The 23,914-nt window shown below is 43.2% G+C and overlaps 2 protein-coding genes across 12 annotated transcripts in view; both read left to right on the top strand.

Moving 5' to 3' along the window:
* LOC119722070 (brefeldin A-inhibited guanine nucleotide-exchange protein 3-like) overlaps positions 1–6,806 on the top strand; it is a 42,037-nt gene extending 35,231 nt beyond the window's left edge. For all 11 annotated transcript variants that reach the window (XM_038192071.1, XM_038192070.1, XM_038192075.1 and 8 more), the window contains 5 exons: positions 424–1,059; positions 1,229–1,517; positions 2,060–2,288; positions 3,189–3,316; positions 3,538–6,806. In XM_038192071.1, the coding sequence (XP_038047999.1) occupies positions 424–1,059; positions 1,229–1,517; positions 2,060–2,288; positions 3,189–3,316; positions 3,538–5,059 (2,804 nt within the window). In that variant the 3' untranslated portion in view covers positions 5,060–6,806. The remainder of the gene's footprint in view (positions 1–423; positions 1,060–1,228; positions 1,518–2,059; positions 2,289–3,188; positions 3,317–3,537) is intronic.
* Positions 6,807–7,808: 1,002 nt separating this feature from the next.
* On the top strand, positions 7,809–23,575 carry LOC119722069 (WD and tetratricopeptide repeats protein 1-like). The gene is made up of 15 exons (XM_038192064.1): positions 7,809–7,965; positions 9,238–9,321; positions 10,921–11,004; positions 11,813–11,859; positions 12,083–12,194; positions 12,901–13,088; positions 13,777–13,913; positions 14,557–14,727; positions 15,144–15,353; positions 16,313–16,451; positions 17,500–17,670; positions 18,632–18,867; positions 19,649–19,826; positions 21,091–21,283; positions 22,333–23,575. The coding sequence occupies exons 2-15, from the start codon at positions 9,265–9,267 to the stop codon at positions 22,513–22,515; spliced, it is 2,106 nt and encodes a 701-aa protein (XP_038047992.1). The 5' UTR covers positions 7,809–7,965; positions 9,238–9,264; the 3' UTR covers positions 22,516–23,575.
* Positions 23,576–23,914: the final 339 nt, after the last annotated feature.

The raw sequence follows: 23,914 nt of genomic DNA, 5'->3' as shown, positions 1-23,914 counted from the left end.
CAAGTTTCTTTTTTCACCTGATTTTGGTTTTACTGGAATGCCATTAATAGACATTAAGCACTGTAGAAAGCCTGCATGGTTGGATCACCCTGTTTTGGGGCCTTCCCAGTTGCATTTGTGGACAGGATATGTTTGCTGCTTCTTTCCATACAATTGTCGTCAACCCATTCCATGTATTGGAACCCTTGCTGTTTGTACATTCCTTCGTGACTATAAAGGTTCTGTATAGTTACTTCATTGAGTCACCTTTTCAAATTAAAGGCAAAGCTTTTTGTTGATTCATGGCTTCTTTACTGACACTCACGAAACAAAGAAATGGACAAATTGGGAGATTACCAACATACAGAAGGATAGGTCAGTTAGTGGAGTGCCGGCACCAAACTGTAAATGTTTGTAATTAATAATAAACTTCTTTGGTTGCAGGATATTCCAGCACTTCACAGACCTCGACCCCAAACTCCTCCCTGCCCCCCTCCCCGGAGCGACAACCCAAGACCCTGGACCTGTGCTTCCCGGCTCTCAACTATCTCCACCGCTGCCACAAGATCCTGGCCTCCATCTACACCATGCCGGCCTGCCCGATCTTCCGCGGGGCCCAGTCCATCAAGCTCGGGTCGCCGGAGGGTGCTCCCAATGACCCCGCGACACCGACCTTCCCCGGAATGGGCGGAGCTGGAGGCGGAGTCATGGGTGGGGCTAGAGTTGGGGGTGGAGTTGGGAGCGGAGTTGGGAGCAGACCTGGGAGTGGAGTCATGGGTGGAACTGGGCTTGGAGTCGTGGGTGGGGCTAGAGTTGGGGGAGGAGTTGGGGGAGGAGTTGGGGGAGGAGTCGGGGGCGGAGCCAGCCAGCAGCGTTTCCGTAGAGCCAGCAGCAAAGAGGAGGAGTACCTGTTTGAGCCGGTCACTGCGGAGCAGGTTGATGACGTGACAGGTCTCAGTCGGGTCTGGTTCCTGCTGCTTGAAGGGCTGACCGGTGCAGTGTCCACCTGCCCTCGGGGGTACCAGCCTCAAACCCTGGAGCTGCTGTTTGAACTACTACGGTCTGTTCTTTCGGTCCCAGGTAGGGCTCACATTTTTTTAAATCTACTTTCTACATTCCCATCAGAATCGGTTAGTCGTTCAGAAACGTCTGTAGTTAACAACGGTGCAGCTGAAGGTATTCATATGGAGCTTGTAAGCTAATAGCTTTGCTAAGCATCATAATTCCCTGTCTTTCCTTGATATTCCAGGTCCCCAGTTTGCCGTGTTTGCCGTCTCTGAGCTCCTCCTTCCCATGCTGCATTCCTGGGTCCAGCGCAGCCGCCAGTTCGCCTCCCTCTGGGAAGCCACGGTGGCCAACTTCAAGCACGCCTGCGGACTCTCCACGGACCTCGTGGTGGAGTACGTGGTGCACTTTGTCAGGATGGACATGCCCATGACGGGGCTGTACCTCATGGTGCGGCAGATGCTAGACGTGCTGATTGAGTGCATAGGGCAGCCCAACGAGTCCGTCTCCAGACTAGGCTGCTCATGCATCAGGTGAGTTGACATAGATGGAAAAGTGAAACTTTTTTTTTTATAAATCTGTGACCCGGGTTCAAATCCCGCCCAGATAAAGTTTTGCAGTTTGTACCTGATTTTGTGGGTCTCCTCTGCAAGTTTTTTCCCCACCTTTAAATGTCATGGCCTTCTTCTCTCGTCACATTCCTTTAGGCTTACGAGAAACAGTGCCATAGGCATTTTGAAGACTCCTTGGTTTCGTTTGGATCACGTCAAGTTGGTGCGAAGCCAAAGTGGCTCATCAGACCAGCATTTATCTCCGGTTTCCTTGGCATGAAATGAAAGTATTTCTATTCCCCCTGGATGGGATGCCAGTCCATCACAGGTTACTCCCCGGCTAATGTCGGTACCTGTTTATACTCCTGGGTGGAGAGAGGCAAGTGAAGGTGCCCTTCTGTCCATGAGTCGCTCACCCTAATCACTCAGCCACCTTTCCCCTTGGTTTCATAAACCGAGGTAAATTTGAAGAAAAATGGACCAAAAAGCCAAACATATTTCTGCTTGTTCCTCTCTTCCACCAGGCATCTCTTGCTCAGCGCTGGCCCGTCCTTCACCCACGACATGTGGACCGTAGCCTGCCTAGCCATGCAGCGAGCCATAGCCATGAGCCTGCGCAACCTGAAGCTCCTGATGTCGTGCTTCCATCCGGGCTCCGATGACTTCATGGGGGACGTCTGTCAGGTCAAGGTAGCCGCTCGGAAGGACGTCAGCGAACTGGAGTACCTCCGACTGCAGCAGCTGGCACAGCAGGTTTGTTAATAATAAAAATGATAATAATAATCGTATTTATATAGTGCCTAGGATACAAAGAGCTGGGGGTGAATGCAACGAAAGACCGGTAAATGAAGTATATGAACATACGAGACCCATTATTTAGCACCTTTTTGCTAGGTGCTGTGGTGCATATTGCAGCCACTGCCAGAAACACCGGGGCAAAGTCTTAGCGACAAGTGTTACTGGGTTCTTTAACGTGCATTACACAACACAAGGGACCTACGGCTTTACGTCCCATCCGAAGCACGAAGCAATAATGGTAAAGTACCTTGCTCAAGAGCACAAGCACCATGTTCCCAGGGTCAGGATTCGAACCCATGTTCCACGGCACATGAGTCGAATGCTGTAACTAACCATTGGACCACAGCGCCCCACTTAGTTTGGATCTGATATTTTTCAAATCAAGTTTTTATAAAAAAGGAAGGCAATATTCAGAGCAATATGTAAAACCCTTTAAAACCCTGTAGGCCAGTTTCAGGTGAAGAGATATGAAGTTTAATGATAACTGTGTTGTGCAGAAACAGAAAACAGCGCTGTGGAAAACGGGGAAAGGTGACTAAATCTGCCTGCTTGCCCTGAGCTTAACCACATAAAAGAATTGTTTAGGGATCTGAAGTGCTATCCATACTCCACAGAAGATTACCTCAAAAGGAGTTTGGAGTAAAGGTGCTAACTCTATGGGCAAAAGTACTTTTGCAAAATTTGTGGGGTTGTTAAGTGTAAAGTGCAGAACACTAGAAGGGTTAATCTTTCTGTCATTATCCCGGCTCTTTGAGTGTATTTTAATTGGACGCTCTTTTTCTTCCGAATTTTGACAATTCTGATTATTTCTTAGTTGAAATTTGAAGATTTTGTTGTTATTTGTACTGTTTGTAGGTATTTCTTCTGGAGTCGCAGCGAACTGGAATGGTTGATGTGGACAGCGACTCCAATCGGTCCTTCATTTTTATCATCTATCCGCCTGAGATGGACCTGAACACAAGCATAGATCAAATCAAGAGCAGGTCAGTCATTCATGTACACTGGTGAATCAAATTGGAATCCCACTGTTCTTGAGGATCACTTCTATTTTGTATTGTGAACAGTGATATATATTTGAATAAAGTGCAAGAGTTTCTAAACTTGTTTATTTTTTGGGTGAAAATCTGAGATCATCGTAATTTGGGTTGTTTGGATGAGACAGAATATGATGTAATATGTTATATTTCTTACTCCTTTTTCACAGGGTATCATTCAGGGGTGTTGTCCTGGGTCTCCTTGCCCATCAGCTTCTCATCCAGACCCTGGGGACGATCTTCCTCTACGGAGCCGAGAACCAAACCACGAGAGAGCAGAACATGATTGCCATGCCCAGCGGCGTCCCCAATCAACGGACAAGCCAAGGAGGGCATGACCTTGACCCAGACCTCAGTGACACCTCCCTGCCTGGACTACTGGCCTACCTCTCCCCGAAGAATCTGGGTCTCCTGCTGGAGTGCTTCGTCCAGTCTTATCAGACGGCCTGCGACTTCAACACCCGGCCGGGGCTGAAGTTTCTCCTTCAGAAGGTTGCCAAGTTCGAGGTGGCGGTTAATCTGTACTGGCAGGCAGGGGTCAGCTTCACCTTCTACCTCCACACGCTGTTGGAGCTCTGCAACCATGCTAACGGGGAAAGGCTGACTCTGGATCGCGTCAAGGAGCTCGTGAAGCAGCACGTTACGGCAGATGGCCGGCCACTCTCTCCCAAAGTCAGCTCACCGAAGCCGATTGTGAAGAGGGTCAGCTTCGAGTGCCCAGTTACTGAGAATGGTCAAGTCCACGACGGCCTGAAAAGAGAGAGATCCGATACTGAAAACAGCCACTCCAGCACCGCCAGCAGGGACAGCAACGTTCAGCTGCAGTGCGATCTGACCTTCTACCCTACCGGCAATTCCTCGAGCCCTGATTGGATCGTCCGTCGCCTCCACGGCATCTGCAACGACATCTGCGCATCCTACATCCAGATGTACTTGGATCTCAACGGCGGCCAGACGGACGTCAGCCGCGTCAACGACCAGCCGCTGTTCTTCCTTGTGGCTCCCAAATCTCCTGAGGTGCCATCGAAGCCTAGTGAGTTCTTCGGCTTTGACGAGGGGGAAGATGACAATGAGGAAGAAGGTGAAAGTGAGGAAGGGGAGGCAGGGAAGACACCAAGTCCAAAGGAGAAGAGCCCCAAGTTTGCTTCTCACTGGACTCCAAAGATCAAGGGTCTGGATTCTCAGGAAGAGAGCGTCGTTGATGTTATGGAGGAGCAACACAAGAAACCAGCTTCCAAGAAGAAGACGGAGAGCGTCTACACTGTGGCGTCCCGCAAGACCATCAAGAGCCTGATGCAGGAGTACAAGAAGCGGAAGACGCAGCACTCCCGCTCGGTCTTCGTCAAGAAGCCCACCTACAAGGAGCTGAAGTACACCCGCATGTTGGAGCGGCGGGACGCCGGGTTAGCGCCCCACGCCACGGCCGAGGTGCGAGCGCGACACCAGCAGATCAAGGACGAGCAGAAGACGTCCATCACGCGGGACAACGAGGCCGAGATCAACACCTGGAGCGACATGGTGCACACCATGCTGCAGCTCCTGCAGCTCCTGCCAGACTCCCACTTCCAGGCGCTGCTGCCTGCTGTCTTCCCTGGAGTCAATCAACTGATCAGGCACGTCACGGACGACAGGGTCAGGCAAGCCGTCACGGAATTCATGGACAGGGTGGCACACCTCTACCAAATTATCTGAAATTGACACTGCCCCTTTAACTTTCTCCCTTAACATCACTATCAGCTAATCATGAAATCATATCAAAGTTTTTAAAGGGCCAGCACCTTAATTAAGAATACTTGATTTTATTTGGTTGGATTTCTAGTTTTGCCAAGTTCTCTGTAATAGTTTAGTTGTAAGCAGAAGCACTTTACATAATTTTTATGAAGTCTTTATTTAGTTACTTCAGCTCAAAATCTGTATTTTTCATTGCGTGAACACATGCCTTCATTTTCTACAATACAGAACTGTGAAAGTGTATTATAAGTAGCCAATCAGAATGCACCTGAATCGGTCACCTGTTAGAAAAGCAACCAATCATATGTCTAGAAAAGTATTTATTTGTAATTTATTTAACAGCTTGTAGTTACCAGTCACATGTCTTGTATTTTAGGTTGACGTCTATTTATGTACCCTAAATCATAGATTTAAAATATGAGAATTTATTTGCATGCTCTTGTGTATTCATTTTGCGTGGTTAGCTCACTGCTTTTGCTATTTTCAGGGTTCTTTTTAAATCTTTTATTTTCCTAACAATAGATAGCATATTGTTCATATTTCTCACTCCACTTTAAATTAGTTATTTATTTAGAAAGCACACATTATCTTGTATTATTTAGTTTCATAGAATATTTATGTTTTTAGATTTATTTTGTTATTAGGATCTTATTAGGATTCCTTGAATGAAGATGTTTTGTATGTAGTTTCACCTTGTCAATGGAAATTACTGTTTACATGGAGGGTAAGAGTAGTCTATGGAATAGCCCCTTGCACATCAAGGGTCTATGACATGCGAGCAGATTTGGCGATTAATTATGCAAAACAAGACTGCGTCTTGGTCTCAAGATTCTGATCTTTCAGCAGGCGCCTTCTATCGGGTCTTCGGTAACCCGCTGTTGTGTTTAATACAAAAACAGGTCAGCCAAATTGACATATCTCGGTAGAATCACGTTAGAATCCCGTCAACACAGTTTGTGTAATATTGTCCAAATACACGATAAACAAACGGACGCAGAACGCGCAACATCGGAGACAAACAAAACTTGGCGTACACAAATTCTACAGGGTTGTCTAAGGGGCGTGGCTAACTCGCAAACGGCAACAGGTCCATTGACCAATCAGCTTAGTCCACATTTCTGATCGAAATGACGTCACAGTCTCTAAAGACGGCTCCGATTGGCCAGCGCACGGGTCGCATGCATTCTATCGGGTCTTCAGTAACCCGTTGCTGTGTTTAATACAAAAACAGGTCAGCCAAAAAGACGTCACAGTTTCTAACGACAACTCTGATTGGCTAGCGGATGATACTCGGACTAAAGTTAAGCGGTGCTTCCATTTAATTCACCCAGAGGTATCCGTGACTGAAATCTACTAACCACTATGCCAACTTTTTCACCTTGGGTTCTTGTTAATCATTATTCTTGAGCAACTGAATTCGTAAGCCAGTGGATTACCTAGCCTGTATAACTACCTAGCCACTGTGGCTACCTAGCCATTGTAGTTACCTAGCCATACCTTAATCACATGGCTACAACTGGAAATAACACACGAATCTATGGGAGGTGTCTGCAGCCGCTAGCCGGTGGCTTCAATATTTGAGCGTGTTATTCCGGGCGTGGTCAAGTGATTCGAACATGGCCTTCCACCTAAGCCATAGACCATTATCATGTTGCGGCCATCTTGATTTTTTCCCCATTCAAATCAGCGTAACCAAAGCGAGGCTGGAAGAAAAAAAATAGTCTGGTTCCCTTTTGCACAAAAAACATTACCATTCAGTACTGTTGTTGGATACAGGGAACATGACTGAAATGGTGGCAGCATGATAAAGGTCCATTGGATCACCCAGTTTTGGGGGGCTGACTTGCCACCCTCAATTGTAAAATAGTACACACTGAAATTTTCTGCACAAACGTTTTTTGATCATTGAAATAATGGATTGAGTTTATTTAAGAAATTTAGATAAATGTTTTACCTATCTATGTATATTCCTAACGACATGTGCATAGAATATGTACATCGGTGTGCAATTTAAAAAGTAATAATGGAGAATATAATGTAGTGAAATTAATCATGAAATTTCACTTATTTAATCGTATAATTTGTATTCAACCCTAGGTGTGGTTTCAAAATTATTTATTGAAATATTGTCCAAAAAAAAAAAAGATTTCACTTTGTGATTTTACTTAATTAAATATTCATGAAATGTTGTAAGCGATTTGTCTGTGTGTCTTTTGTTGACTGCATTTTAAAGAATAAAACATTTTTGAAAACCTTTTACAAAAACATGGACAGACGTCAGACAGACAGACAGACAGACAACAGACAGACAGCGTCATCATCTTTTAATATAGGATATACCCTGAAATGTTTGCCCAGAAATGGTTTGTTGAACAGAAATCACAAAGTATATTTTACAAGTCTGTCCCAATAGCAAGGAGTGGGCGGTAGGGGGGGGGGGTGCTAAACGCATTGCCATTGTTTGCTTTAATATTTACATAACATTAAAAATATGAGCGAAAAAAATTAATTTAGACGAGAAAGTTCCTTTGAAAATGGAGAGTACTACCACCATTAATGTTTTAATAAAATGTATGTAAAGATTGATAGCTGCCTTTTCCAACTAGAGAAACGTGTGTACATAAAACAGTCGTAGGGCAGCAGGTTACTTCAAGGCCAAACACTACGCATGCTCGTCATCATGTCAACTTCGTTCCCGACGTGAGGTCGAACCACCATTGTTTGTGCACAGACGTCCTGGGAACAATGTTACCAAAGTCCGTATGGTTTACTTGTGTGATGTGATATGCCAACAACGTATTGCGTGTACCGCATCATCGAAGTGGCATTTAATTTTGACATTTTTCCAAGACCTCTTCGGCCTATGGGTAAGTACGTTTAGTAGGAGCTATAGGACGTGTTGAGGTTTTGCAGCAGATTTTGTGGCCTGGTTTGGATGTGTCCTGTCGTTATAAAACATCAATTTCATGGTTTTCATTCGGCCAGAACAGTCATGACAGTGTCGCCTGTCGGTGCTGGTTAAATGCAGTTGGATAAGTTGTTGCACAAATTGTCAACATGGTTTGACCTGAATTCTCCGTATAATTTCTTGTTCATCCTATGCGCCGTAGAATATCCTGAAAATGAAATACAACTACACCGAGAAACTTGTAATTTTATAGGTTAGTGCAGTAGAAATGTTCGAAATGAGTAGGCATCAATCAACTTTGTCACATCGCAGTCCTTGTTTTTGCCCCGTCCAGCCACTGGACTACACCGTTTAGGGAAAGATTTCCATATATGAAGTTCACTAATTTTCCTCTGTATTAACTAACAAGCCCCCAGATAGCAATTTCATGTCATCAAAGTCAACTTGAGCAGTGAGAAAATACAAGCATTTTCTTAGAAAACACTTAGAATTTTTCAGTCCAATCTCATTAGCTGGAGTTACCCAGCCCTGAGTTTTATCATTGGGTTGTCATCTAGATGACAACCCAATGATAAAACTCAGGGCTGGGTAACTCCAGCTACAATCTCATAGGGTTTGTACACGGGGTGTTGAGTGAACTTCGTTTATGGAAATCTTTCCGATTTCCTCATTATTTTGCATTGATAGGCCTATACTTAGACAAAAACATGAACTATATTTTGCGCATTTTGGAATAATGAAAATGTTTCTGTTGCTTTACTAGATCTTTCTGCTGGTATGCCCACTACTTTACTTGTTTTACATATTTTTTGTCTCTGGGAATGTAATCCAGGTATTATTTAATCAGAGCATAGCAGGGATTTTTAGTTGAAAATTAGAACAGAAATCTGTGGTATTTAAAAGGATGTTCATACAAATAAATTCTGCTAATATTTCAGCTCAAATCTCGAAACGTCAATTTTCCAAAGATCGACAAAGTACGGAGACATGTTACTGACAGCAGTCACACCGTTAGTATGCGCATTAAAGGTTGCATTACATTCTGTAACAGTTATGCGCTGTTTGTAGCGCAATCTGTCCAAGGATGCAGTGCAGCATATACCCTCTTTGCATACTTTAACAATCCAGTCGTAATTCATGTCAAAGTACGCCTGTATCTAGTCCAAACAATATGGGACTCTCAATACTACTGTGTGTCTTGACATTTTTCTGGTGTTTTTCTGTTGGTTAGTTACTTGATGATATGACTGAATGAACTATGGAACCAAGGGAGGGCACCAACACTGTCAAGCATATTTTTCATCGCCAGATTCAAGTAAGTTGGGACGGAGGCCTATCTGTTGTCCACAATCTCCAATGCGATCGATTCCTCCATTTTCTCAACTCTTTTTGCTGGAAAAAGGAAGCAGTTGGGAACGCAAAACTGGTTTATATTTTTACTTTGCCTAAATAAAATAAATAAAACCTACCTAAATTTCCATACTCCTGGGGCTCTTTTACTAGAAAGTATCCTGAATCCGCCAAAATCCACCACTTTTGTCATGCAAAAAATGCTGGTATCCTGAGTCCATCAGAATCCCCCAGTGTAGATACTGGAGGTATCCTGAATCCGCCAAAGTCCACCAGCAAAAGTCTCGATGGATTCTGGCAGATTCAGGATACCATGGTGGCATAAAAAAAAAAATACAGCATGTTTTTCCATAGAGTCTTCAAAATCCATCGCCTAACTTTCTGGTGGATTTTGACAGATTCAGGATACCTTGCTTGCATGAAAATTGTGATGTGTGTTGTTGCATAGGATCCATCAAAATACACCAATGCATGGCGATCCCAGCATTGCATTGCCTGGATGGGTTATTTACATAATCCATTGTTTATATGCTGATGCCTATATATAGCCCCAGTCACATGTACATGTAGCTCCCATCCACCTAGTACATGTGTGTACATGTTTGTACAGTATGTGACAGACTTGGCAGGGCTAGTGCCAGCAGAATTTACTTGACCACAAACATTGCAAAAGAGTTCAACTGTTGAGATCTTGAATCCATCAAAGTCCCCCAACAGCTGAAAATAGAGGTATCCTGAATCAATCAAAATCCCCCCCAGTTTGTTCAATATGGAGGTATCCTGAATCCGCCGAAATCCCCGGAAAACAGGGGGGTAGATTTTGATGGATTCAGGGACATTAGGGTTAAACTAAAATTAATTTCATCTCACCACTTAGCCCATCATTCTGTCTTGTTACTTTTTGTCTCATTATACAAGCAATAACAATAGACACTTTGCATAACAGCAGCAATCTTGGAGGCATATTTTGTTATTTTAATTCAGTCACACAAAGGAACAAGAGGTTTACTAAAGGCTATCTCTATATGGCTATCTCTATGTGATGCGATCAGGCTAAATGAGTCGTTTGTCGGGAGTTATCATTTGGAGATTTAGGCCAAAATAGGGGCACTTCATGACTTCACTTCATCACATTTCTTGGTGTTCCGACTTCCATAATTTTTTAACTAAAGATGGGACTAACATGCGATTTTCACAGCAGTTATGCTGAGATTGTGCTCTTTTAAAATCTGTAAAAAAAAAGTTGACCAGGGTCGACAAACGACTCACTTAGCTTGATCGCATATTTCTCTATAAATTAAGTCATCCGATGAATTCGGATGAAAACATCTATTCATTTGCACACCAGTTTTCATCGGTTGCTATGTGTTACCATTCAGCACTCCAGACTCAAGAACCATTGAGTTTCAAGAACATAGGTCTGGGAGCTAGATATACCAATATAAAGAAAAATCATGGGTGTCCGCGCCCACCTATGGAACAATGGCATGCACTTCATACCTGGCTGTAATGCAAATGATCAATTTCTTTGACTGTATGTGTGTTCATTTCCATCCTTTTCCAGGACACATTTCGCATTAGTTTCCAGCGTTCGCACCATGTGGATGAAGCCTTGATCAACAGGCTAGGCCTGCTGCATGAATTGGAGGTAAGATAATGTGACGGTCAACTCCTTTTACTTTAAAACTTCGTCAGCATGATGTTGCGCTAAAAAATATTTTGAATCTCGACATTTTTCACTGTGCAGGAACCAAATGGCAAATTTGTTGTAATAATAATAATAATCGGCATTTAAGAACGCCCTTATTAGTAAACTAAATCACAGCGCTTACAGTATTATTGTTACCCCTGATCATTGGGCCAATGAAACATTCCAAATACCATCTCAGCTCTCTGGGGAGTATACAGCTCGATGCTGCCTGTTAGGCGCAAGCAAGCTTATTCAATCACAATAACCATCTCTGCCCTCACAGGTACCCATTTACTCCTGGGTGGAGAGAAGCAATGAGTGACAAAGTGCCTTGCTCAAGGGTACACACACCATGACCCCGGCTGGACTTGAACCCACAACCCGCAGCTTTACCCACAGACCACGAATCCAGTGCCCTTAACCACTAGGCCACAGCACTCCTACTGAAGTGTCGAAGGGCATCAAGCCCCATATAAAGTAGTAGTACCTGGGGTATACAGCTCCTGGTAGATTTTGAAAGAACTTGAATGATAAGGGTGAATTTTTTTTTACATGTGGTACTCAATAACGAAGTTCACCGAAAGTAAACACACTTAAAACAGTTGTCAGCGAATGAAAAATGAGCATGCTCAAGACACTGTTTTTGAGCAGAGAATCCTTGTTATTGCTCAATAAGAAACTAGCATCGATACTTTACATTTTCAAACCTTTAAAGTGATCACCTGAAATTCTTCAACAATTTCTCAATTGAATTGGTTTTTTTCAGGGTCACAATGGCTGTGTCAACTGCCTGGAATGGAACCATTCTGGTCGGTGAGTCATCGTTCACAGAAAACAAACCTATCGAATAAGTGTATTGAAATGGTTTACCATTGACACAAAAATGGGCATGCCAACAAACTTGCTTGTTACTGGACTTGTGATTAACTTGTGAGGATTTGAAAATGAGTCTTTTGTTTTTTACCTGAGAAGTTGGCTGATCTTCAGAATTGATCTCTCGTCTAACCAGGAGTTTGAATTGTGGTTATTTTCGCAGATTGTTAGGCAGTGGTTCCGACGACTTCAATGCAATCGTTTGGGACCCTCACCGGAGACGGAAACTCTGTACACTAAGAACCGGTCATCATGGGAATATATTCTCAGTTAAGGTAAATAAAATCTTGGGCAAATATACAGGGTAAGTAAAAATAAACGAAACCCAAATGGCAGGACCAATTTTTAAATGCAGTTTTGCCTTCAGCACTTTAAAAATCTAGGATATGAAAGCCCAATCAATGAGCTTTCTATTAGTACAAGAATCATTCACATCACTCATGTACTTTTCAAGTTACGGAATTTTAAACACAAACACCGTTTTAAAGTTCTGTCCATGGGTTCTGTCTATGGATCACAAAAAAGGTAAGTGTTCTTTCAGCAAAACGAAGACAATTTACCTTCATCAAACGAGAATTGTTTTCGTTTTGCTGAAAGAACACTTACTTTTGTTGTGATCTGTTGACAGAACTTTAAAATGGTGGTTGTGTTTAAAATTCCGTAACTTGAAAAGTACATGAGTGATATGAATGATTCTTGTACTAAAAGACAGCGTAATGACTGGGCTTTCATATCCTAGATTTTGAAAGTGCTAGAGTCCAAACTTCATTCAAAAATTGGTCCTGCCATTTGGTTTTTGGTTTTTTACTCCCCCTGTATTTACTTTATGCCTTCTGAAATCAAAGCACAGATGTTTGGTGTATTTGACATAAGGCAGGCCCTCTGGAACCTGCAAAAAGTAATGTCTCTATCTTTAAAGCTAATCATATCAACTGAGAAAGTGTCGTCATTTTTCCCCCCTTCCCTATCACTAAATCTTAGTTCCTTCCTAATGCAAATGACGAGACATTGGTGACCGGCGCGGCCGACCACAAAGTCCGCATCCACAACCTACCCAATCAGGAGACCACGCATGCCTTCAGCTGCCACGCCGGCCGGGTCAAGCGGCTAGCCGTGGCCCAAAATGTGCCCTACATGTTCTGGAGCTCTGGCGAGGACGGAACGGTCAGGTAACAAAATGTCTCAAAACTCAATTGTTCTTGATCAGCATTGCTACTTTGGGCGTGATCCCTGGCTACATGGCATATATGGGTTTATGGCTTCTGACTAGCGCCCCTTGAACAAAGACATTGATTAGATGGGGAACCGCCAATATTGGGCTGGATAGCTCAGTTGTGAGAGCACCAATACGGTGTTCCAGAGGTCGCTGATTCAAATCCTGCTCAAGTCAATTTCTTTGTTCAACCTTCAGTTAGTTCTGGACCAATGAATTTTAGAACCCAAGACATGATATGGACCCAGAACACAATTACCCCTCAACAGGTATATAAAGAGAGATTGGCTGCACCCTTGAACACATTTCTGCCGCACGCCTGGTGTTCATGGGAAGACGCTACGTTTTTTGTGCTTTTCTGATGAAAAGTAATCGTACATTCTTCGCATCAATAAAACAGCTTTTGGAAATCTGCCCTGTTTAATTATGAAATTTAGATGATGTGATGTCTATATGATGGAAGTTTCTCGTGTCGGGGAGATGTGATTAAAATATTTGGTTTTTGCCCTTCAGCGATGTGGATTTATGACCACTGTATATACTCAGTACTGTCAGAGAAAATAAATTTACTAACTTGCTTGGATTGGACCTCAAATTAAGAGTAAAGTTGATTGATGTTTCAATGCCTTTTTTCCCACTTGCAGACAATTTGACCTGCGAGCGCCGCACACATGCATGGACAGTTGCAGCAACGTCCTGATCAACCTGAACTGTTACATCGGCAAACAGGCTGAATGCAAGTGCCTTGCCATTAACCCACACAGACCAGAACTCATGGCCGGTAATGTTGCTCTCTTTGCATAATTTTTATATTACTTACGAACTAACATTCCTGCAAACTTTCCCTTCCAACCCTGAAAACTGACATATCTGGTCCGAGTGGTGATCCCACTACCGTTTTATGTCAACCATTTACTTCTCTCCTCAGCTAGTTGTGAAAAGTGATCCCTGCTGCTGTTTCATGTTGGCTTTTAACTACCCCCTCTCAATCTGTACTTGTGATGTAGGAGATTTCATGTCAACAATTTACCTCTCTCCGTAGTGCTAGTGATCCTGCTGCTATTTCATGTCCACTATTTACCTCCCTCTCCGGTCCCTTGTCAGAACTTGTGACCCTTCAACTGTTTCATGCCACCATTTTACTTCTCCCCTTGGTGCTACTAGTGACCCTTAAACTGTTTCATATCACCATTTACTTCACCCCTGATACCAGCGATCCCTGCTGCTATTTCATGTCTGCTGTTCACCCTTTTCTCCTCAGTTGGTGTTTGTGACCCCTGCTGCTATTTCGTGTCCACAATTTACCTCTCTTCCTTGTTAGCACTATTGATCCCTTCAACTGTTTCATGCCACCATATATCTCTCCTTGGTACCAGTGATCCCTGCTGCTATTTCATGTCTGCTATTCACCTCTCTCTCCTCAGTTGGTGCTAGTGATCCCTACGTGCGGCTGTACGATGCTCGGATGTTGACGCCCCACGCTGTGCATTTCTCCCGAGATGAGAGGATGGGATCGGCCTGGATGAGACCCATGGCCGCAGACCCAGACGAATGCGGTCTCCTACCCAGGGGATGTGTGCAATATTTTGTGGCAGGTTGGTCCATAAACCCTCTTACTTAGGGCTGTGCGCTTATGGATAATTTTGAAACCGGTTAACCGAACATCATGATGGATGGGTATCTGGGTACCCAGTTGAAAGGCAAGAGAGTCTAACTGGGCTCAATTCTGGAGAACAAAATTGGGAACTTCCACTCTTTTATGGATCAACAGTTATTGAAGGTTTTTGTGCTAGTAAAGTAAAACAACCAATAGAAAAGGTAAAGTGCCTTACTCAAGGGCACAACACGCATGGCTGTGGCGGGGCTCGAACCCACAATCTTACGATCATGAATCCTGTGCCCTGCCGCTAGACCGCACGGATGTTTGAGCAGAGCTCTGTCATGCCAACAGACAACACCTACGGTCCTTATATATTGTTGAGTATCTTGTTATGTTTTTATCCACGTTCAGGACACCTGCCACTCAAGGAAAACGACCGGAAAAGAAAATACCGATCGTTAGTCTCCACCTACGTCACCTTTAGTCCCAGCGGGCGCGAGCTCCTAGTCAACCTGGGCGGTGAGCAGGTCTATTTATTTGACCTCTACAACCTGCAGCATCCCAAGGCGTTCAACGTCGGCGATTACGTACTACCAGAACACAGCAATGGTGTCTGCAAAGGTAGGAATGACGGTTGCCTTTAATGATTGGAGCTTTAATCTTAAAGGGGCATGATTTTTGAGATGGGGTTGCTGACATCTTGGATGTAGTAATGGTGTTTGGAATGCAAGCAGGGATGACAGTTCCCTTTAATGTTTTTGTCATGATTTTAAAGGGTCCATGCAATGAGTTTTTCCTAGGAACACAGGTTAAGCAGCTTTCTACTCTTTAAGTGTATGAAAACCATTTGACTTCCCCTTTTTGCTTTAATCTTATTGAAAAAAACACTTCTTCAAGCATTTAAAATTGTCCATGCTTTTCCCAACAACTGAGGGCGCTGTTGCTGTGATGTCTTTTCAGGAAGACACTGTTCAGTTTAGGGGTTTTCTGTTCAACTTGTGAACCAAAAATTTGCTCATTGAAAACATTTTTGAGAAAGGTTTGCTCATTGGCTTACTGCTATGTACTGACTCTACGACAAATCACCAAAGAAAAGAACATTTACGACAGCAAATTATCAAAAATTCTAGCAATTTGTGTGTGTGCTGAAATAGCTGTAACATGGAGGTTTCTGCCCAGTTTCTAAGAATTTGTGTGTGTGCTGAAATAGCTGTAAAATCGAGGTTTCTGCCCAGAATGACATCACAGTTTTGCTCATGAATATGGAAATTGGCATTAGCATAAAAACAAAAAAGGCACCCAAATTCCTTTGAAAATGGCAAATTGAAAATAAGGTTAAATACACCTTTGTGTCCTACAGACGTGCATTTTCAAGGATTGCATTAAATAAATTACATTGCATGGCCCTTGAAAGGGATGGCCATTTCTCGTCAGAAAATGTTTTTGTGGAATACTAGTGCTCCATTAAAAACAGTATTTTACAGTTTGAGCTACTTTTACACCTGTGTTGCAATTGTCAAAGTTAGGATTAATAATGGTAAAAGATCCTGAAATTGTCTCTGTTCGTGTTTTTTTGGCAGAAGTCTCAAGTCAAGTCGCTGAGGCGCTATCAGCCAATGGCACATCCATCGGTTCAACCAACGGAGTGACCAAACACTTATCCCATGCAAGCAGCTACAGGCTACAGGAAGGTTCTCCTGGCTCTACCCCATCCACGAGGTAACAAAGACCAGTGGATCGTAGTGTCGAAAACTTATGTTACCCTTAAACCTCTGTAACCGTTGCAGGAGCATAAATGTCTCCAAAGCTAGTTATCAACCACCTACAACACTGCCGCATGTACCCAGGTATATCTAGGCCTTATTTTATGGTATTGCTATTAATCAAAGGGAATATTTTGTACAACATTTGCTTTTGCTGTAATTTTCAGAAGTGGATGGACTTGGGGGGGGGGGGGTTAGTATTTTATAGCAAATATTGTTACATTGACTTGTTTGAAATTTTGTGTTCGTAGATTCTGAAAACAAAAAAGAAAAACGTCTTGTTGTCTGGTTCCCTGACCCCACTTAAGATGAAACGGAGCAATTTATAGACGTGGGGGAATTGTAAAGTGGGGGAACCAGTCTAGCTGGCTCGAACCTGTTCATAGGTGTGTACTCGATGGTAAACAGAATGCGGACTAACTAATATGGTAAAATGGGGGCAGTATTTGAAAAAAGCCAGTTTTATTTCCAATGCTGGTTGGCTGACCAGTGTTGGAAAAACTAATTACCACTTTTCTTGAAAATGACAGCACACCAGGTGCCATGATTTTACAGGATACTTTAGACTGTCATTCACCAACAATCCAGTAAGGTATTTCATAATAATTTGGTAGTTTTGTATGTTGATGTTTACAAATGTGGTATATTTCCTTTAAGTATTAAATCATCCGAATACAAAACGTGTTTTCATCTCAACAAAACTGAATACAGAAAGTAACTTCAGAGGCAGAATTTGTTAGAATAGTCATTTAATAATGGAAATCTCCAAGTAGATACACAAATGTTAGCTTATCTGGGTCTTTAAATACACATCTGGCAATAGTTAGCAGAACTTTACTTGCAACTGTTAAGCTTTCATTATTTATGGAGGAGAACTTTTAAAAGAATTGAAGAGCTCTATTATTTCACTAGCTTGGCAGTCAGGGAAGGGCCCAGCTTTGTTTTTAATTCCAGTCAGATTGTCTTCCTTTGTCCAAAGTGGGCTTTTCTTTCTCTCTTGACAGTAAGGAGCTCCCGCCCAGAGCCGAAGCCCTGAAGCAGGAGGGCAACCGTTTCTACTGCGACTTGAAGGACTACACGTCAGCAATAAGACTGTTCAACCAGGCGCTCAGCATTGCACCAAACAGTGCCATACTCTTTGCGAACAGGGCTGCGGCATTTATGAGGAGGAAATGGTAAGGAGGTTAGCAAGGAGTCTCTGGGTGGAGTAGCACGCATATGTATTTGGAGGGTAAAGTTGGCAGAGTTATAAATTCCAATACAAAGTTCAATGTATGGATTGGGCCTTCAGTCCCCACGTTCATTCTATGGGTTTCCCTTGTATCTCTTAAATTCTTCTTACCATTATTCTAACGTGCTTGTGTACTCTCAAGGACCCCTCTGTGACATAAGCCTGAAAGAATTAAAATAAAATTTTAAAAATTCAGCCGTGAAAAAAATTAGGTTTTGGCCTAACGTATAGTTAGTGTTGAGTCCCTACCTGGTTCCCTGGCACAAACAAGAGCACAAATCAAGCCTTCAAATGGCACTTAGTTCAAACTCAGTGTAAAATATACAGTGCTGAGAGAGTAAAAACTTTAAAAAGCACAGTAAAATTGCACAACAGCAAAGAGTGAAGATTCGAACCAGCCAACCAATCCCGTTAGCTCGGTGGTCGAGTGGTAAGACATCTGCACTAGAAAGCAGGAGGTCGTGGGTTCGAGTCCCACCTGAGTGATTTTTTCCAACTTTCACTCCGGATGTAACACACTGAGTATACAGTGTTTATACGTCGGTGAAGGGCAAACCCAATTTGAAAGAGTGAATACCGTATAACAAAATCAAAAGCTACAGAAGTGTATTTTGTTCATTGCTCAAACTGACAATATACAGCAGAAATTGCCTGGTCTCAATGACATTGTTTGATTCAGCAGGGTTTAGGCCGGTTCATACTCAAAAGGAAATAAATGCGATGGCAAACTTGTGAGTCAAGTTTTTGCGCTGCCAAGTTGCAGAAGTTCTACATTTTTCAACTCCGGCAAGTTTTGCAAGGGACGTTTTATGACATCAAGTTTGCTTTGCATTTGCATGAAGTATGAACCGGCCTGTAGGGTCCTTGCACAAAATTGATAATTTTGCCTGCCGTTCTCTCACCAGGGATGGCGACCTGTACGCAGCCCTCCGAGACTGCCACCGTGCCTTGGCCCTGGACCCCTCCCACCGCAAGGCCCACTTCCGGTTAGCCCGGTGCCTGCTGGAGCTGACCTGGGCGCGGGAGGCCCAAGACTGCCTCAAACAGTACAAGCACAACTACCCGGAGTACAGCAAGCAGCGGGAATTTGAGGCCTTGGATAGGGACATCACGACGGCAGTCTTCTCATTGTGTGACAGTGGTAAGGGTTTCACCCATTAGGCCCTGTACTGCCCCAAAGCGCCCTGCCTGTTGCTCCTTACACTGCCCCAAACAGCCCCAGCATGCTATGGTTCTGCGGATTCATAAAAAAATGTAATACAAATGCACTTGGAAGATTTTGGAGGATTCCGGAAGGGCCCTAGCAATAACACCTTGGGAATAGGGTGGAGGATATTCATTTGCCCAAATTTGCTGCTAAGCAGGGAATATTGTCAAGTAAACAACAGGGCCTAAATCCTCTTCCAGAAAACAAGTAGGGTAAGCACATTTTATGAGTTAGCCAGGAGTTTTGGCTTATGCACATGAAACTGAGTGCTTCCCGTAATTAAGGAAGCTGTGCTTACAAGGTTAGCGCAGAATTTTTTCTGCAAGCGCTGTTCGCACAGAAAGATGAGCAGCGCCACAAAATGGGGCCTCCACTTTGAACCAGTCTAAGGCCGTGTCCGAAACGGGCTTCCAGAGCTACGGCTACGTCTATTGTCAGCGCGTCCCCGCGTATTTTCAATGGGCGTAGACCTAGACCTAGCTCTAGACAGCTGATTCGGATGCAGCCTTTGATAATACATTTCACGTGACAAGTTTTAGTTGATAACCGATTCTTGGAAAATTGAGGTTTTTTATCAGCAATTTTGCAGCTCGATGATATTTATTGTTGTAGGCAACTGTGTTGGTCGGTACTCGGTACAATAACTTGTAGGTACCCATTTTGCTGTTGGTTTGAGAGAATTGCAATATTTTTTTCCTTATTCCACTACCAACAGACAGCAGTACCAGTGACAAGGAGAAAGTAGACACCTCCCCAAGACGACGATGGAACCATCCAGACCGCATCTCAGACGAGGAGAGAATACTGAGAAGCGAGGCTTACGACTACGCGGAGCGGTTCTGCGGCCACTGCAACACCACCACGGATATCAAAGAAGCTAACTTCTTTGGAAGGTATGTGTACCATTAACCCTTTATTATCTTCCCCTCAATTGTTCCGTCCGTTACTTGTCCTCATTTTGAGCTTCTGTTTAAATTATTTTCAGTTTAAATTATTTTCCTGCCTTGAAGTTTGAGATCAAAGTTCTTCTGTTTTTCTTTTCTTAATTGGGTAATTGTCAGATACGATTCTGAAGTATGAACAAGCACAGTTGAAGGGAAGTCCATCATATGTCACATCATAAGTTCATCACAAGGCGATATAAAAATAAGGGAATAAATGTGTGCTTGGGAGGTTTTAAACACTCTGTTTAAGACTGGTTGGAGTTTGGATGCTGATTATGACCTGAGCCGAAGGCGAGGGTAATTATCAGCAAGTTTCAACACTTTTCAGTCCAAAAGTCAAAACAAGTCAAAAATAAAAAAATTCCAATGATTTTGTTAAACAATTTCACTTCATGTTTTTTGAAACACCCTTCTAGCTATATAATGGAGCGTCCAGCTCGCGAGTAAGTCGTAAACAACTACTTTTATGGAGATGGTGTGCACGTCGCACGTACTGCGCGATGTCGCGCCGAATGCAGCTGAGGCGGTGTGTTGTGAATTTAGGACTATGAAATACTGACTCACTGGTAGTATTGCGCATGCCTACGTGAGGATTGTGAACGTTCAACCAATGAAACGGTAAATGGCACTGGATTTTAGAGGAGTCCACATTTCATGTGACACTGGAAAAGTGTTTAAGACCAGCCAGCCGGTCTTTATCATCCGTTTAAGACCGGCCACGTTACGGGCTCTCGACCAATAGGAATGCGTAAACTGTCTTAGGTATTTTATGAATGACAAATAAATGCCTTTGTAACAGCTCATATGAAACATTTTACTTGACAAGACTGACTTAGTGATGACTTGTAAGGACTTGCGAGGACTTGTGAGGACTTGGGAGGACTTGCAAAGACTTGCGAGGATTTGAAAGGACTTGCGAGGACTTGCGAGGACTTGCGAAGACTTGCGAGGATTTGAAAGGACTTGTGAGGACTTGCGAGGACTTGCAAGGACTTGCGAGGATTTGAAAGGACTTGCGAGGACTTGCAAAGACTTGCGAGGACTTGCAAGGACTTGCGAGGATTTGAAAGGACTTGGGAGGACTTGCAAAGACTTGCGAGGACTTGCAAGGACTTGCGAGGATTTGAAAGGACTTGGGAGGACTTGACTACATTTTGCCATTCCAATGTTTCTTTCAGTTCTTACAATGCACTTTTGTTACCATTCAACACAGCAATGGTCAGTTTATCATCGCGGGGTCAGACGACGGCTCGTTCTTTGTCTGGGATCGCAAGACCACCAACATCGTCCGGGTGCTACGCGGCGATGACTCCATCGTCAACTGCTTACAGCCTCACCCTAGCTTCTGTCTGCTAGCTACCAGCGGCATCGACCAAGTCGTTAGGTTATGGGGACCTAAAGCACAGGTACGGAGGTACTTAAAATGGAGATCGCTCCAAGAGTGGCTATCCTTCCTGCCCACCTAGCACCAGGGGCTATGACACATGAGTTTTCCCAATCCCACACCGCGTGTTTCGGCCGTGCATGCATTCGTTAAGTGCTCGTACGTGTCAGATTTTTGTCGAAAATTTGATTGCACATGCGCGCCTGTGATTGTTAAAAACATCAGTTGTGACTAAGCCCCTCCCCAACCTGTCCCCACTCCCCAACCTGCTTGATGTTAGTTTGATTAATTTTCTCCTATTTGCCAACGACAAACAAATGGAATTTTGTTGCTTCTGTGCTTCTCAGAGCAAAACTTTGCCTAAACTAGTCTGTAATTGCACACTGTATATCCATTTCCCAATTTCAAAGTGTAGCTGAGCACTGAATGTTGCCCAGCGAATTTATGTGCTAAGGAAAAGTTAGTGGTTTTTTGGGGCATTAGGTGGGTAAAAGAAATAATGTCAATATTATAAAAAATTAACACCTCCCCGACGCGGAATTCTATCAACAGTGATTAATGATAGTGTCCCCCCTCCATTTTCTTGAAGTACAGTGGAACGTTGCTATACCGAACACCACTATACCGAACATTTGGCTATACCGAACATCGTGCCTGGCTCCCAATTTTTGTGTACAAAACGTACTGAACATTGTTGTTGAATAATGCCAGCAAAATAGCAACAAGTGGATATTATTTCCCCAAGGAACAAAAGGGAAAAGCCACCCATTGCTGCAGGTAATAAGCTCAAAAACTGTGCAGTGGCAAAATTCAGTAGTCGGCACATGTTCAATGTCGTCTTTCAGTAACTACCAGGGCATGCAGGGTGAAGTTCTGAAGGGCGCTATTTATTGAAAAATGATAACTGGAGCACCGGCAGCTAAAAATCGCTATACCGAACGATCGCTATTTCGAACAATTTCTGTGGATCCTGCGATGTTCCCTATAGCGGCGTTCCACTGTCGACCGATAAAACAGCATGATCCATAACCATTTTGTTTTGTGTGTTGTATCGTTTTCCTCCTCCTGTAGGATGGGAAAGCTGAAGAGCGATGTATCCGTGAGCCAGACACGGCAGCCACGGCCAACCAGCGTCGCATGAACGCCGATCCGTTAGAGGTCATGCTCATGAACATGGGCTACCGCATCACCGGGATGTCAGACGGCTCCGACGACGAGAACGAAGGTGGACCAGTCCAGTGCAACACCAGCTGAGATAGAAAAAAAATGAGAGGAAACTTCCTGGAAACTAGAGATTTTTTTGGTTTGTTTTTTTATCTCAGAAACTCTTGTATGATAGTAAAAAAACAAAGAGACTGGTGCCGGAAGGGTCAACACATTCCTTAGAGGCACGGTGACGTTTGGACCCCGCCTGCTGTTCGTGGCAGCCATCTTGGTCTGGTACCCTGAAGCCCATATTGCTCAGAAACATTGTTTTCTTAACAATAATGGGTACCAGCCTAACTGAACTCGGTGGCGCGGGACCAACATCACTGAGTTGTTAAGCGGAGGAAAACATGCTTAGCGATTAATCTCCTTAGCTAAAATGCAAAAAGCTGAGAACAGCTTGATTTTTCTAATCAAGTAATCCATTTTTTTCTATTGAAAGCAAGAGTGTGTGCTAAAACAGCTGCGTAAAAAGGATGGACTCCGTGCGCTAGTGTAGTTAGATCGTTGCCATATTGGTCTGGATCCAAGGATACAAGGCATTATCAAGTCCCTGCAATGTACAACTTTTTTGTTACCAGACTATTATTTTGCTGAATGCCTTGCTGGTGGTTTGATTCAGAAAAAAACAAACACAGCTGCCCCACTGTAATTAATGCGTGTGGTGTTTTGGGGCATTGCTTGGGAATACTTTTCCCTACAAGTCTGGCCTAAGCAAGACAAAAGTTGAGGTATTTGAAGTTGAGCTAAATCATTTCCGAAAGGAACCGTCATTTTCCAATTCCATAAAACAACAACAACCAGAATCACCATGGTTTTCTAAATAGTTGTACAGATTAAAAATCACATTTATAAACTTGCTATCACAATTTGACTTTTTCAAAATAAGGATTTTGTGTTAAAAACAGTTGCCAGTTTATCTATGAAATATATATCAAATGTCTTGCGTTCCTTCTTGTTGAAAGGGTCTGTGTTTGAAGTCAATGAATTGATTGATCACAAGTTTGTAAGAAAACATAAACAGAATTGCCACTTTTACAAGCAAAAAGTGACAATTCCTAATGACAAATGAAACCCTCAAATGAGCAAACCATGCATGGTTCTAGAACGAGATTTTCTTTCTGGTTGACTGAGGTTATCTTTTTTGGGACAGAATTTAAGGAAAATAACTTCAGAACTTACATTGTTAACAGATTTCAGTAGTTGGTGAAAATTGTTTGAGGAAAAAAGGTGTTTTTTTTACAGCTTGGAATGCTGGTTGGTACCCCCCCCCCCCCCGACAGTTTTTCCATTGAGCCATCCCAAAGTTTTTAAATTTGGAAATTTGAATAGTTCCAAGGAATGTAGTAATCTTTTGAAAAAGTGCTTTATTTAAAAAGTTATATTATATAAAGTACATTTAATGCTGCAATTTCCACGAGCGTATTTTAGACTTAACATTTTTTTG

This window comes from Patiria miniata, unplaced genomic scaffold (genome assembly GCF_015706575.1).
Source record: "Patiria miniata isolate m_02_andy unplaced genomic scaffold, ASM1570657v1 HiC_scaffold_14, whole genome shotgun sequence".
NCBI classification, from domain to species: domain Eukaryota; kingdom Metazoa; phylum Echinodermata; class Asteroidea; order Valvatida; family Asterinidae; genus Patiria; species Patiria miniata.
Note: the sequence above shows the minus strand (reverse complement) of the source record. Positions and strands in the feature narration are given on the sequence as shown.

What these genes read in the sequence shown, in the direction of transcription:
- LOC119722069 (XM_038192064.1), top strand. Translation starts at nt 9,265, where the DNA reads ATGGAACCAAGGGAGGGCACCAACACTGTCAAGCATATTTTTCATCGC. An exon ending in GGAATATATTCTCAGTTAAG is followed by an intron (nt 12,195 to 12,900) that starts GTAAATAAAATC and finishes ACTAAATCTTAG; the next exon opens with TTCCTTCCTAATGCAAATGA. An exon ending in CAGCAATGGTGTCTGCAAAG is followed by an intron (nt 15,354 to 16,312) that starts GTAGGAATGACG and finishes TTTTTTTGGCAG; the next exon opens with AAGTCTCAAGTCAAGTCGCT.